The sequence below is a fragment of the Schistocerca nitens genome, chromosome 2 (genome assembly GCF_023898315.1).
Source record: "Schistocerca nitens isolate TAMUIC-IGC-003100 chromosome 2, iqSchNite1.1, whole genome shotgun sequence".
NCBI lineage: Eukaryota > Metazoa > Arthropoda > Insecta > Orthoptera > Acrididae > Schistocerca > Schistocerca nitens.
In genome coordinates this window covers 1,106,066,676-1,106,082,773 of record NC_064615.1, presented here as the reverse complement: position 1 = coordinate 1,106,082,773, position 16,098 = coordinate 1,106,066,676, and the positions used below count along the sequence as shown (strand labels likewise).

Below are 16,098 nucleotides of genomic sequence, written 5' to 3'. Positions count from 1 at the left end.
GAATATACTACAAACCATGCTTTGACCTTCTGGCACAATGAACAATGGAAAATGAGCCAAATAACATTCTGTTCAAAAGGAGAATGAATCACACCATTAAAACTAAATTAGTGCTGGAGAAACACATCACACATGGAAAGAAAAATTGTTAAGCTATAGTCCATTGTGCTACTGAATTACGTGCACAGTTTGGAGAAATGACTGATTGAATACTAAGTTGGGGGGAAAATATGAAAGAAAATTAATTCCGCCCGCAAGAAACAGAAGAACCTTTACTCGTCTCACAGCACTCCCTAGTTATTGACATCCAGCCACGTGATCCACCAGATATAAACAGTGGCTTGAAACTGGAAAACTTACTTAATCTCATTTTATAACTTACTAAGCTTCAACAGCATCTTAAGGTATTTTCTTATATCTGACCAGGAAAAGCAGGTAATTTATCGAAAATCAACAGTCAAACACTTCCACAGCACGTTGAGCAGTGAAAGGGGCGCTAAGAAAATCGTCTTGTGAGTTTACTAATCTGACCTATTGCCACGTGGTTCAGTGTACAAGGAATGTGGAATGAAATCATACAATTAGATCGTTAATTTATAGGCAGTCAGTAACCGAACATCTCCGCAACATTTTGAACTGTGAAAGAAGCACCATGAAACAACAAACAGGTCGTTCCCGTAAGAGAATGCAAAAATGTAGCAGGACATAGAGAATGCTCTACTTTTCCAGTTTATGTACAACTAACATGCTTACAAGTTTACTCTACTGTGCCGTTTATTTACATGTACGGGTACACTCTTTATCTGCTGCGAGGAAACAAGGATGACGAACCTGATTACCAGGAAGTGATGATCAATTTTTGTTTGCTTTACTGTCCATAAGATGACTGTGCTGTGTCGTATTTACATTGCCTCATGACAGAATGTACTACGAATCAACGGCAGCCCCCTTCATTACTCAACGCTATTCAGAAACGTACACTACAATACGATAGAGCAGTACCGGTACAGTATTTCCTGGTCGCTGGATTGGAAGGTGACGTCCTATTCCACGGCCTGCGAGGTCATCTGACCTAAACCCCCTTGATTTCCTATGGGAAAATGTAAAGTGTGATTCGAAACACAATAGGAATATTTGTCAGTTTGCGTCAGAATCTTGTTCTCCGATGTCATACTTGCATTGAGATCGATAGCCGTCAGTTTCAGCACGTTTCGTAAGATACAGAACAAATAGTACGTTCATTCTGTCAATAATGGTATTTTCAGTTAACTATAACTAATGGAAATAAAAAAGTAGACAGAATTTAGACAGTAGACAGTAGTAGAATTTATTCGTATTATCTCGTTAAGGTGGCTTACCCTACCCCTCGTTCCCCACCTCAAATTGTTTAGTGGAGCATCCTTTATGTCCTGTTAAATATTTGCACGCTCTTCCGGAAACACCCTGTGTACTCATTTTATAGAATACTTACGGAGACGTCCGCAGCTCATGGTCGTGCGGTAGCGTTTTCGCTTCCCGCGCCTGGGTTCCCGGCTTCGATTCCCGGCAGGGTCAGGGATTATCTCTGCCTCGTGATGACTGGGTGTTGTGTGATGTCCTTAGGTTAGTTAGGTTTAAGCAGTTCTACGTTCTAGGGGACTGATGACCATGGATGTTAAGTCCCATAGTGCTCAGAGCCATTTGATTACGGAGACCTTTGTCCATATAGTCTGGCATACGTATAAAATGGAAACGCCAAAAAATGGCTCTGAGCACTATGTGACTTAACATCTGAGTTCATCAGTCCCCTATAACTTAGAACTACTTAAACCTGAGTAACCTAAGGACATCACACACATCCATCCCCGTGGCAGGATTCGAACCTGCGACCGTAGCGGTCGCGCGGTTCCAGACTGTGGCGCCTAGAACCGTTCGGCCACTCCGGCCGGCGTGGAAACGCAATTAGATGGTTAATTTGTAGGAAGTGAATAACTGACCAGTCACCCTGTGGTGTAGTATACAAAGGAAGTGGCATGAAATCAGAGACTAAATCATTTACAAACAAATAACTGGCAGCGCACGCCGGTTTGAAGTAAACGATCTTATGCCAGGTATATTGCCGTTGTTGATTTCCCCGCCTCCAGAGAGGCATTTTGCGTGGAAGTTGTGCTGTGGCCACGAGAGGGGGCGGCCTGGACACGTGACTGCCTCGAGCGCCTCCGTGGCTGTGCTGGTAGCCAGAAAGGTCGGGGCAGCACGCAGTCTCTGCACGGAGGCCAACGAGCGAGTGCTGAGCAGAGCCGTGTGCGAGATTTCCGAGCGAGGCTCACGGGAAACACGGGCCCCACAACGAACTTGTGACGTCCCACAAGTTGCCTTGCCTAGGATACATCGTGAATACTCGGGTACGTCTGGGGCCAAGTGGGAAATCACTATGTCACTGAAAAGGTACCCGATGAAGTCCTTTAACTTTGTCATGTGTTGAAGAAAGCGCGGTCTATTTACAGGCGCTACTACCAATTACTAAACTGGTCAAAAATAATACTTCGCTCTCCGCCAAAAATGGTCGCTGCACCTGTAGCGTCACGTCCCATATTTCCTTTTGACCTCGATCCCAGGAAGATGATGTGTTGTGGGTCTGTCAACTATACGTCACTACAGACTGAATAGGGTGCGACAACTTTGTGGATCCTGCATCCTCGTGTTGCGGTTGGTGTCTTTTTGTGGTCAGACAGACAACGGTCCCAGTCGAGGTGGAGAAAAGGGCTTTTCCAAATCGAAAAGACCACTATCTGATTGGTTTTGCAGCTGATGGTTGCACACTGGTGACTTTATGGTTTATAAACTGCACTGTGTGTCTTTTGTGGTGTGTACTGGGTGCCTTCGCCTATCACAAATGTTATTGTATAACAATTTGTCGTTGTTTATTGATGGCACATAGGACTGCTTTGTTTGCTGCACCAAGAGCAGTTCTGTTTGTTACCTACTACTGTGAGTGTGATTAACTGTATTAGTCACAGAAATTTTGTTTGAATGACACATTGTAACTGCTTTCTCGTTCTACAGCGATAATCAGTTGTCTATATTATAAGTATTTGTTAGGATATATGTGCAAGTAGTTTGGTGGAGTGCTGTGTGCAGCTTGTTGTGTTTGCTGCTCGTCACAGCAGTCATAGTGTGTCGATGTGTTGTCGCGGTTTATGTTCTTAATAAAGTCTAAAACTTGTTTTTCCATCTATAAATGTTTTGTTACTGATGTTATGTCACATATTGTGACTGTTTATGCCCAAGAGCCCAGCAATTACTAAAATTGTTGTTTGGTTCTCTAAATTACGGCATAATTTGGAATTTCATTTTTTACTTCATGGAAGATACAGGGTGTTTCAAAAATGACCGGTATATTTGAAACGGCAATAAAAACTAAACGAGCAGCGATAGAAATACACCGTTTGTTGCAATATGCTTGGGACAACAGTACATTTTCAGGCGGACAAACTTTCGAAATTACAGTAGTTACAATTTTCAACAACAGATGGCGCTGCAAGTGATGTGAAAGATATAGAAGACAACGCAGTCTGTGGGCGCACCATTCTGTACGTCGTCTTTCTGCTGTAAGCGTGTGCTGTTCACAACGTGCAAGTGTGCTGTAGACAACATGGTTTATTCCTTAGAACAGAGGATTTTTCTGGTGTTGGAATTCCACCGCCTAGAACACAGTGTTGTTGCAACAAGACGAAGTTTTCAACGGAGGTTTAATGTAACCAAAGGACCGAAAAGCGATACAGTAAAGGATCTGTTTGAAAAATTTCAACGGACTGGGAACGTGACGGATGAACGTGCTGGAAAGGTAGGGCGACCGCGTACGGCAACCACAGAGGGCAACGCGCAGCTAGTGCAGCAGGTGATCCAACAGCGGCCTCGGGTTTCCGTTCGCCGTGTTGCAGCTGCGGTCCAAACGACGCCAACGTCCACGTATCGTCTCATGCGCCAGAGTTTACACCTCTATCCATACAAAATTCAAACGCGGCAACCCCTCAGCGCCGCTACCATTGCTGCACGAGAGTCATTCGCTAACGATATAGTGCACAGGATTGATGACGGCGATATGCATGTGGGCAGCATTTGGTTTACTGACGAAGCTTATTTTTACCTGGACGGCTTCGTCAATAAACAGAACTGGCGCATATGGGGAACCGAAAAGCCCCATGTTGCAGTCCCATCGTCCCTGCATCCTCAAAAAGTACTGGTCTGGGCCGCCATTTCTTCCAAAGGAATCATTGGCCCATTTTTCAGATCCGAAACGATTACTGCATCACGCTATCTGGACATTCTTCGTGAATTTGTGGCGGTACAAACTGCCTTAGACGACACTGCGAACACCTCGTGGTTTATGCAAGATGGTGCCCGGCCACATCACACGGCCGACGTCTTTAATTTTCTGAATGAATATTTCGATGATCGTGTGATTGCTTTGGGCTATCCGAAACATGCAGGAGGCGGCGTGGATTGGCCTCCCTATTCGCCAGACATGAACCCCTGTGACTTCTTTCTGTGGGGACACTTGAAAGACCAGGTGTACCGCCAGAATCCAGAAACGATTGAACAGCTGAAGCAGTACATCTCATCTGCATGTGAAGCCATTCCGCCAGACACGTTGTCAAAGGTTTCGGGTAATTTCATTCAGAGACTACGCCATATTATTGCTACGCATGGTGGATATGTGGAACATATCGTACTATAGAGTTTCCCAGACCGCAGCGCCATCTGTTGTTGAAAATTGTAACTACTGTAATTTCGAAAGTTTGTCTGCCTGAAAATGTACTGTTGTCCCAAGCATATTGCAACAAACGGTGTATTTCTATCGCTGCTCGTTTAGTTTTTATTGCCGTTTCAAATATACCGGTCATTTTTGAAACACCCTGTACTTCTGTATTGATTGTGGGGAGCCCTACTTAATGATCTTTAAAGGCTACAGAAATACTTTCTTCTATTGAAAGTATATGACTATTATGTTATCAGAAGTATTTTGATGTTAATATAAAGTAAGTGTTGAATTGAGCTCCACATTTACACAACCCCCTGCCCAAACAACACTCTACCTAAGTACTAAGCTACAAAAATCCTCTAATTCAAGCATTTTGATAGCACTCGGAAACACGTATGGAAGATGTACCTACTTCTCACACTTGTATTCTAGCAGACGGGATTGTTTTTCCTACTTAATTGCATTAACTTACATTTTTCTACATTTAGATCTAGATGCCATTCGTCACACCAAGTAGGAAGTCTGTCTAATTCATCCTGCACCTTACACTCACTAAACGATGGTAATTTTGCGTAGACTACAGCGTTATCACAACTGCTGCTCACCCTATCTGTGGCGTCAATGATGTTGTAGAGACCGAGCTCTGTCGCACTTCCAACTGACACTCCTGACGATATCCTTGAACGCGATGAGCAATCATCGTTCGGGAGAATGTACTGGGTTCTACTACTTGAAAAGTCTTACAGCCATTCATGCATCTGAGAACCTATTGCATATTCTCGAACCTTTGTCAGGAGTCTGCAGTGGGCCACTTATTCAAAAGCTCTTGGAAAATGTAAAAATACGAAATCTGCCGTTTAGCCTTCATCCATCGTTCGCAGGATATCGTACGACAAAAGGACACGCTGAGTTTCGCACTAGCGATGTCTTCTTAATCTGTGTTCGGTTTTTAGACAGAAACTTTTCTGTCTAAACGAAATCTATATCACAAGAACGCTTCTGCTGAAACCGGATCGCAGAACCTGGTACAGCTTGCAGTACTCGATTTTCAGTCTTTCACGTGGTTATTGACAAAATTTTAAAACATAAAAATCTATCATAACCTACTGCTTAAGAGGTATAATCTTACATTACGAATTTGACTCAATAGCTAACATATTACAGTGAGAAAATGTGTGTTTATCTTGAGACAGCGAAACTGACGGTATCGATGTACACGTACTACGTTCATACAGTATTTGAGAAACAAAACACCAACTACTTCTAACAAAGTTTTCACATAATTTTAAACCTTCAGGAAATTTGTTCTCGCTGTCACCCCAGATAGAATCACGAAAAAGGAAAAATGTTTGACGCTTAGTGAAGTTTCGTTCTTTATGCGAACTTCAGCATCAAGCGTGATGTTTTGATTTATTACTTCTTTACTACTAACACTGTACGCAACACAGTTTGCATATAGTGTCTACATATCACACTCCATCTAGACCAATAATGCAAATAAAAAATGCAATACTTGAGAAAAATTGACTACGAGAACAGAACTGTATGTCCATATTGCTGTTGTACGGAATATAATGGAATTTGATTGAATTTTCTCATTTTGATATGACCGAAGGATCGATCCATTTTACTTGCTAAAAACGTACACCAGCCACCATTTCATAAATATTTTTTGGTGCTGATTTTTATCCACATGACAACTTCGCGTGAGATATAACGTAAAACTAACACGTTTCATAACAAAAAGATTCTTATGGCCCGAATATGGCAGCAAGGTCTGTCGAAACCGGTTGTTTTAAATGAAAAAAAGTATTTATTAGAGTTTGGCTGATGTACGATTTTGGTATATAATGGAATGTATTAAAAAATATGTACACTGCTGGCCACCGTAAATGCAACACCAAGAAAGACAAGAGCTAGCACAAAAAAATTTATTTTGTAGATAACATGTTGACCAAGTATCAAATGATTACGTTTACAGACGTCTGTGACATGTGGTTCCTGCCAGAATCAGTAGCCAGAGTAGCCACCATTGTTGGAGATCACCGCTGCTACACGTCTCGGCATTGAGTCAAAGAGACGTTGGATGTGTTCCTGGGGTACAGCAGCCCAAGCAGCTTCCACACGTTGCCAAAGATCATGTGGTGTGGCAGCTGGGGATGTAATCTGGGTCAGTCGTTGAGCAACCATGGACCACATGTTTTCTATCGGCGAAAGATCCGGAGAGCGAGCCGGCCAGGGAAGCAATTCAATCTGGTTATTGGTTCAAATGGTTCAAATGGCTCTGAGCACTATGGGACTCAACTGCTGAGGTCATTAGTCCCCTAGAACTTAGAACTAGTTAAACCTAACTAACCTAAGGACATCACAAACATCCATGCCCGAGGCAGGATTCGAACCTGCGACCGTAGCGGTCTTGCGGTTCCAGACTGCAGCGCCTTTAACCGCACGGCCACTTCGGCCGGCTGGTTATTGACGAAGAACCTTTGGACAATGCGTGCCACGTGTGGTCGAGCATTATCCTGTTGAAATATGGTTGTGCCTGAGCCCTGAAGGTAAGGAAGGACAACTGGCTCCAGCACCTCGGATATGTAGCACCGGCTATTTAAAGTACCGGCAATGCGTACTAGAGGCGTGCGAGAGTAATATCCAATACCGCCCCATACCATAATACCCGGTGCAAGACCAGTGTGGCGGTGCATAATGCAGCTGTCCAGCGTCCTCTCTCCACACTCGAATCCGACCATCGTGGTGCTGCAGACAGAAGCGTGCCTCGTCAGTAAAGACAACGTCATTCCATTCTGCCGTCCACACCCGTCTGTCATCACACCATTGGTGACGGAGACGTCTGTGGTTCTGCGTCAATGGTAGACGAAGCAATGGACGTCTTGCGGACAGACCACTCTGCTGTAAACGGCGTCGAATGGTACGCGCAGACACTGGATGATGCGTTACAGACGTAATGTGCTGTGCTATGGTTCGGGATGTCACTGAGCGATCCGTCACTGCCATGCGCACAATTTGCCTATCAGCACGTGCAGTGGTGCACCGAGGTGAATGCGATCGACCACGTCGGTCCGTCGTACCCTCCTGCATCCAACGGTCACATATCCGCATTACAGTTGTTTGGTTTCGTCCACCACGACTAGAGATTTCTCTGTATGATAATCCACAATCTCGGTAAGCCACTATCCTTCCTCTGTCGAACTCGGATACTTGATCAAAAGATGTTCGCTGTTGTCTACGAGGCATAACTGATCGTCTTGTGAAACAACCACAGGGTAAACACACGTGCCGAACGTACACTCGTCGAAATCGCTAAGCCTTAAATGGCGCTATGAGGTGGCGCCACAGGCGCGCGTGATGTGCGTCTGCGCTGAAATTCTAATCAGTTGCATATCTCATCGCTGCAAACACATGGTGTAAATTTCACTTGATTCGGATGCTTCCTTCAGGGTGTTGCATTTACGGTGGCCAGCAGTGTAGTTGAAACATAAAGGAAGCTTATACTATTTCAGTATACCTTGTATAGAATTCTGTAGTTCGATATTCCTGAGTTTTCACATTTTTGAGGTGTGTCACTCTTTTTGACAGATTAAGATGTGGCACTGAATGTATGTGCAAACTTACATCATTCTAGGATGTATAGTTCAGGATATAAAACGTCATAAACATTAAGATGCGTGAAAAAGTAGCTTCTGCTGAAACGGAGCGCTCAGTACCCAGCGGATACTGTTCCAGTGTTTGATAACGAGAGTACTTAGCAACTTCCAACAAAATTTAAGCATAAATTCAGAACTTTCGTAAACGTTTTCTCGCTTAAATGATTAACGAAAAATATTTAATGCTGTAACTCATTTAGAATCGGACGTTTCAGGCCATGTTACGCATGGGAGTTCGATTCTTTAAGCACTATGGGACTTAACATCTGAAGTCATCAGTGCCCTAGACTGAGAACTACTTAAACCTAATTAACCTAAGGTCATCACACACATCCATGCCCGAGGCAGGATTCGAACCTGCGACCGTAGCAGCAGCGCGGTTCCGGACTGAAGCACCTAGAACCGCTCGGCCACAGAGGCCGACTACGACGTCAAACGGACTGACTTGGAGCAGGAGAGGCACCACAGGAAATTTTAATTTGCACTGTCTATACTTTAGAAATAAACTCGTTAAACTTTGTCAGCATGACAAGGGAGGATTGAGGATTCACACTCATAGCAGTGGAAGTTCTAAAACACAGCAAAGTAATTTTTTTTTACATGTGAAATTTCATCATCTTTTCATTTACTAGCTGTATTTGTTGTTATAGGTACAATTTTCTTCATTAAGTAGGAGAGGATCTTCGATGAATTTGGCAGAGCATGCAAGCCTCACTTAAAGGTGTATCAAACTCTAGAATTTATTTAATTTATGAAAAAATGAATGAGCTTTAACATTTTGAACTTCATGTTTAGAAAAAACTAAAATTTTATAAATAATTATCTCAATTTTTACCACAGTTTTTAATTGATGTGGAAAATTCTAGAGCTTCATATACCTGTATGGTTTGTATGCTGTGGAAAATTCATCGAAGAATCTCTCTTACTTATGACGAAAAATATAGCTACAAATGCAGCCAATAGTAAGTGAAGAAATGATGAAATTTCACATGTAAAAAAAATTATTTAGCTATGCATTTGAACTTCCACTGCTTTGAGTGTGAATCTTGAATCCTTCCTGGTCATGCTGAAAAAGTTTTATGAATGTATTTGCAAAAGTATAGATAGTGGAAATTAAAATATCTTGCGGTGCCTCTCCTGCTCGAAGTCAGCGCGTTTGACTCCCCCCCCACCCATCCTCCGTAAAGAATCAGGGGTTTGTGATACGAGCCTAAGTGTGGACACGTTGTTTTGCTCTGCAGATGACGGAGAGGCCGGCGTGGAGGAGGACGCAGCAGGTGGAGTCGGCGGCGGTGGCGGCGGCGGTGGCGGCGGCGGCGAGGCCATGTCGGACGAGGGCGGCGGGGGCGGCGGCGCGGGCGGTGGGGGCGGCGGCCAGCAGGTGGAGGCGGCGCTGGGCAGCGCGGTGACGCTGCAGTGCCCCGGCGGCGCGTGCTGGCGGCGCTACGGCGAGGCGGTGGGGGCGGGCCCGCAGCTGTCTCTGGAGCGCGTGCTGTACCAGGAGGCGGGCGTCTACCGCTGCGAGCCGGACCGCCGCGCGCAGGGCCTGCTCGACCGCCGCCGCGCCGCGCTCAGCGTCCGCCTCAACGTCACCGGTCAGTGCAGCAGCGCGACACCGGTCTGCACTCTCTGCACTCGCAGAAACTCACAGAGACCTGCCCGCTTCAAAACTTATTCCTTCACAGGACTCGATATGTGGGCCTTGAGTCACACTGTCATCACACTCTTCCCAAACCTTGCGAAACACGTCGGATGCGATGGAATCTCACGTAGCAGCGATCCACTTGCGTAGTAGTGGCAAGGATTGTGGGAGGGTTCGGACGAGCACTTTGTCATTAACATCAACCCGTAAAGGAAATCACAACAATTTAAGTCGTCTACCTGAGTGGAGTACCTCCACTTCAGCTCGTCAACAGCATCCACACGGTCATCCTCCGAGCAGATGTTTCTTTATGTTTTCCCGAAGAGCCAACTGAGGTGCTGCACCACACTGTTACGAGAATTGACGCTGAAGTCATGAGGAAAACATGTCGAGGTAGTAAACGCCTGTGAGGTTTCTCTCCATGAAAAAGACAGGGATTTAGAACTTCTCTCTCAACTTTGCGAGACACATTGACTTTTCGCGAATGTCTTCCATGTTCAGCGACGAGATGCGGGTTTTCTGTTCTCCAGAAACGGACATTGGGCCGACTAACTTTACAGCTGTTGTAAAACGTTCCTTCGACACTACGAGGGGGCACAAAAAAAAGAAAAAGGAATTATTTTTTAAAGGCTATATATTTTCAAATTGTTTACAGAACAACCTTATCCTCTTCCTCTTACTTTCCATTACAACTAATAAATCTATCCCATTGGTGCCTCCATCGTTCGAAAAATATTTCTTAGTCATCTTTAGAAATGGCTGACAGTTCCTCCATTGTTTTTACTTTACTTCTTTATTGTTGTGAAATCTGTGTCCCTTCATACCCCTTTTCCAGTGTGAGAATACGTAAAAGACACTCGGAGCCAAGTCAGGCGACTAAAGTGCGTGGGGCCGGGGAACCATGTAATTTTTATCCAAAAACTGTCTAACAGAATGGCTCTGTTTAGACGGGCATTCTTGTGGTGGAAGGACCAGACTTCTGTTGCTACAAATCGGGTGTTTTTGGAAGAACAGTGTTGTGAAATATTGTTAAAACTTCCAGATAAAGGATTTGATTGAGCTGGGGGAATAAACAATGTATAAACTACGCCCTTGGCCTGAAAAAAGCAAATGAGCATTATTTCAATGTTTGATTTGACCTGCCAACATTTCTTTTTGGATGGGGTGACGATGACGTTCAAAATTGAGTTGACTGTTGTTTTGTTTCTGGTTCGTAACCATAGCACCTCGGCTCATCACCAGTACCGGTAATGAAGTTTGACAGAAATTTGGAACAGTTTCAAGCTGTTGTCTGACAGCACTCGACGTTCCTTTTGATTCTGTCAGAACCCGAGGAACAAACTTTGCAGCAACCCTTTTCATTCCCAAATCACCCGTTAAAATTCGGTGAAGGGAGCTCCATGATAACCCACTAATCTCTGATAGTTGATCAATTGTCTGTCGAAGGTTGTGAGCACAAGCTCCCGAATGTTTTAGATGTTTTCGTCGATTGAGGCAGTTGACTGACGTCCAGAACGAGGTTTGTCAACAATCGACATATCGCCGTTTTTAAAACGAGTAAACCACTCGCACACTTGAATTTTTCGCATAGCGTCACCTCGGTGAGCTGTTTTCAACTTCATAACATTTTCAGCACCATTTTTACCGAGTAGAGAACAAAATTTCACAGCTACGTGTTGTTCACTTAAACTTGTCGTAATAAAAAATGAAACAAGAACAAAAGAGTGCTAGTACAAACAATCACTGCAGATGAGCAGAACAATCCAAGTCGACAACACAGGCGGGACTGTACGGGCAAAGAGTTGCGCTCTACATTGCTAGCGGCAGAAATGCGTACTACACAGGCTCCGCCCACAGCATTGTTACTCCGGTTTTTGCGTACCCCCTTGTAAAAATTAACTGTCCAACACTGCGTTGCCACTGTCCATTCTTGCCAACATCTTGTCGAAGAACTCAGATCGTGCTGCACGATCCGGTCACGAGTGCCTGGGCCAACTACTACCGTCTCATATTCAAACGCTTACGGGAAAGACCGCTATATGCTCGACGTGCTGGCTTCTGTGGGCCTCGTTGATAATCGGCTCGAACGAGGTCAACAGTCAGCTCCGACACAGAACACCGACCACTACTTTTGCCTCTCATATGCTTCCCTTCACTTCATATTGTTTGTACACAGCTTGTGACGCAGGAATGACGACATATGGATTTTGGGTCTGGCCGTTGAACCGTGATTTATTTTCAAAGAATATTCTTAAGAATTTGTTTTATTTACTAGCGATTCATCAAGAACACTAACACATTTAATCACACTATATATACATCGAAGTACTTGCCAGGGAGTAACTGATGAAATCATAAGCAAATTCCTTTTAACAAATGGTAATTTTATTCACTTTAATAGTGCCTAAAGCATTTTTTAAAAAGAAGCAGATTTAAAACAATAATCAGAAAGCACCCTCTAAATATCAAGTTACAATTTATTCGGAGGCAGAAAGAAACAATCTTTGACTGTATGAGATTTCGGGCAGATAACCTTGCCGCTCCTTTTGACAAGGCCGTAGTTACGACTGCTCACAACAGCCTCTGAAAGACAACACCGGTGCAAATCTGCAACACACCAGATTACTTTATACTAAAGGTTTTAACAACCTACACAAGCACACAAACTATGCACCCTCCGTAGAAGAGACAGAAATGGTACAAAACACTAACAATTAAAATATTAACTTTACCACCGAAGTTGCAACTTGATTTTAACTTCTAAGAAAATGATCATTTAAATAAAAGTCTATTGTTGTGAATTGGCAGGAGCCAATTCACGGGGTTTGGAGGAAGCCGAAAGGCACGCGTTTACGCTCACGTAGGCTGGCGTGAGGTTTGGAAAATGACAAGGAAATTAGAACTTAGAAAAACGGACGCAGATGGTGAAATACTTAACTTTAATCCAGAATTGGTGAACATCGGTCTGACTGTACATGCATCCCAAGATAAATAACAAATGATAATGGCGCCTTGCTAGGTCGTAGCAAATGACGTAGCTGAAGGCTATGCTAACTATCGCCTCGGCAAATGAGAGCGTAATTTCTCAGTGAACCATTGCTAGAAAAGTCGGCTGTACAACTGGGGCGAGTGCAAGGAAGTCTCTCTAGACCTGCCGTGTGGCGGCGCTCGGTCTGCAATCACTGACAGTGGCGACACGCAGGTCCGACGTATACTAACGGACCGCGGCCGATTTAAAGGCTACCACCTAGCAAGTGTGGTGTCTGGCGGTGACACCACACCTATAAAATGCAATCTTATATAAAATTCTACAAGGTTGGCAAAACAAGTTAAGATGCTCTACAGTACAAATGGTTCAAATGGCTCTGAGCACTATGGGACTCCACTGCTCTTCAGTACACAGATACCGCCTCTCAAGATGATAGGCAAGATCAAAACATATTTCAGGTTAGAGGCCGTTACACTCCAAGCAATAAATCCGTTAACACACCAAATCCGACAAGCATGACAGAGGCAGGGAGATTACCGAACAACCCGAACCGCAGGTTGCTCTAACCCTCCCCTACTCCACAAGGGAAAAACGGACCATCCAATTTATAAACAACCACCACCCCGCGGGTGGGCAAACGGAGAAGAATGGTGGTACGACCCCCAAGCAAAACGGCTGGTGACACCATCAAGAGAAACAAGTAGAATTTAACAAGAGTAAATGAGACAACACATCACCAATCACTTAATTTCTAATAAACTGCGATTTGTCGAGAAGACCTGGCGCAGCATCCTCAAATCGCTCTCGCGAACTGTCCGCTGCCAGCCACTTCAACGGACGCAGGAAGGCGCGCCGATCTCCCGTGTCACGGCGTCGCAGCTCGCACCAGCCAGACCGATATCGTGGTTTGACTCCTGTTGCTCTCCTGTCGAACGCGAAGCCACTACACCTCGCTATACGGCGCGGCCCACTGGACTCACGTGGCGACCTCACATGCGCCGACGCTCAAGACGGACACGTCATCTAGTGTCCCAGTGCGCGACCGACCAACCGATCGATCCAACCGCCAATTACCATTGCCTGAGAAAACCCAGTGTCAACAAATGGCTCATCACTGTTTCTCTAGAAGCTGCCTCTCTATTCCTTTCGATGATGTACACGCAATTTTGTAGTCGTTTAGTAAGATTCCTCACCTACGTCTGAAAATAGACGTCACCAGGAAGCAGCGGAATACATTTACGAAGGATTACCTTAATACTGCACACTGGCAGAATAACGTGGGAATGAAACAAAAGTACCGGTATCCAGATTCGCCGCAAGGACCTTTTGCTTATGAAACAAACCCTACGCTCACTCAGCTGGGGACCGAGCGAGGTGGCGCAGTGGTTAGACACTCGACTCGCATTCGGGAAGACGACGGTTCAATCCCGCGTCCGGCCATCCTGATTTAGGTTTTCCATGATTTCCCTAAATAGCTCCAGGGAAATGCCGGGATGGTTCCTTTCAAAAAGGGCACGGCCGACTTCCTTCCCCGTCCTTCCCTAACCCGATGAGACCGATGACCTCGCTGTCTGGTCTTCTTCCTCAAAACCAACCAACCATCACTCAGCTGGGGACTCCTTGAATACTAGGTACCATACGAAGTATATAAGCGGGCCTAAAATTTTCAAACTCGATTTTCTCGAAAAATATGAGCTTCGTTGCTTCGTGTTTACATACGTTGAGGTCCTAGTCCTGCCCTATATACTCCGTCAATGTGAATCGAAACGGTGAAGGGAAGTTCGTATGGTCCCTTTGTGGGGTACGGAAACGGAGTAATAATCTGAATAAAATTCAGAAACTGGAAACAAATAAATAGTGCTGCACCAGCAAGAAAGACAGTAGGCTCGTTCATACAGCTTTGTTATCAGCGGCCGCCATTGATACACAAAATCTGTCGAGTTCTCTTACAAGGGAACCTCCCCATCGCACCCCCTCAGATTTAGTTATAAGCTGGCACAGTGGATAGGCCTTGAAAAACAGAACACAGATCAATCGAGACAACAGGAAGAAGTTGTGTGGAACTATGAAAGAAATAAGCAAAATATACAAACTGAGTAGTCCATGCGAAAGATAGGCACCAGCAAGAAATTCTGGGCTCAGTAGCGCCGTGGTACCGTGGTTAGCGTGAGCAGATGCGGAATGAGAGGTTCGTGGTTCAAGTCTTCCTTCGAGTGAAAATTTTTATTTTTAATTTTGAGACAATTATCAAAGTTCAGGTACTCACACATGATCAACTTCGCTCTCCAAAATTCCAGGACATGTTCAGATTTGCTTAGACATATGCAGGATTTGACAGTCTACACACGGAAAAATTTTAAAACGTTAAAAACATATTTTGACAGAGCACAGGGAAAACTGTGCGACTGTGAAACTGCTGCATTTATTTGTTGCAGTTTATGTGACAAACTCTTATGTTTTCATCACGTTTTTGGGAGTGATTATCACATCCACAAGAAAACCTAAATCGGGCGATGTAGAAGAATCTTTTCACCCATTCGCCAAGTGTACAAGTTAGGTGGGTCGACAACATATTCCTGTCATGTGACGCACATGCCGTCACCAGTGTCGTATAGAATATACCAGAGGTGTTTTCCTGTGGAGGAATCGGTTGACCTTTGACCTTGAGATCAAATGTTTTCGGTTCCCATTGGAGAGGCACATCCTTTCGTCTACTAATCGCACGGTTTTGCGATGCGGTCGCAAAACACGGACACTAAACTTATTACAGTGAACAGAGACGTCAATGAACGAACGGACAGAGCGTAACTTTGCGAAAATAAAGAAAGTAAAAATTCTCACTCGAGGGAAGACTTGAACCAAGGACCTTTTATTCCGGAGCTACTCACGCTAACCACGGGACCACGGCGCTACTGAAACCATAGGTTCCTTTCTGTTGCCTATCTTGCGCATGGACTACTCAGTTTGTATATTTTGCTTATTTTTTTCATAGTTCCACACAACTTCTTCCTGTTTTCTCGAGTGATCTGTGTTCAGTTTTTCAAGGCCTATCCACTGTGCC

General features: G+C 44.5%; 1 protein-coding gene across 1 annotated transcript in view; it reads left to right on the top strand.

Moving 5' to 3' along the window:
- The window catches only part of LOC126235575 (uncharacterized), a 196,699-nt gene that overhangs the window by 139,894 nt on the left and 40,707 nt on the right, over positions 1-16,098 (top strand). The window contains exons 6-7 of the mRNA XM_049944292.1: positions 9,648-9,760; positions 9,860-10,001. Coding sequence (XP_049800249.1) covers positions 9,648-9,760; positions 9,860-10,001 — 255 coding nt within the window. The remainder of the gene's footprint in view (positions 1-9,647; positions 9,761-9,859; positions 10,002-16,098) is intronic.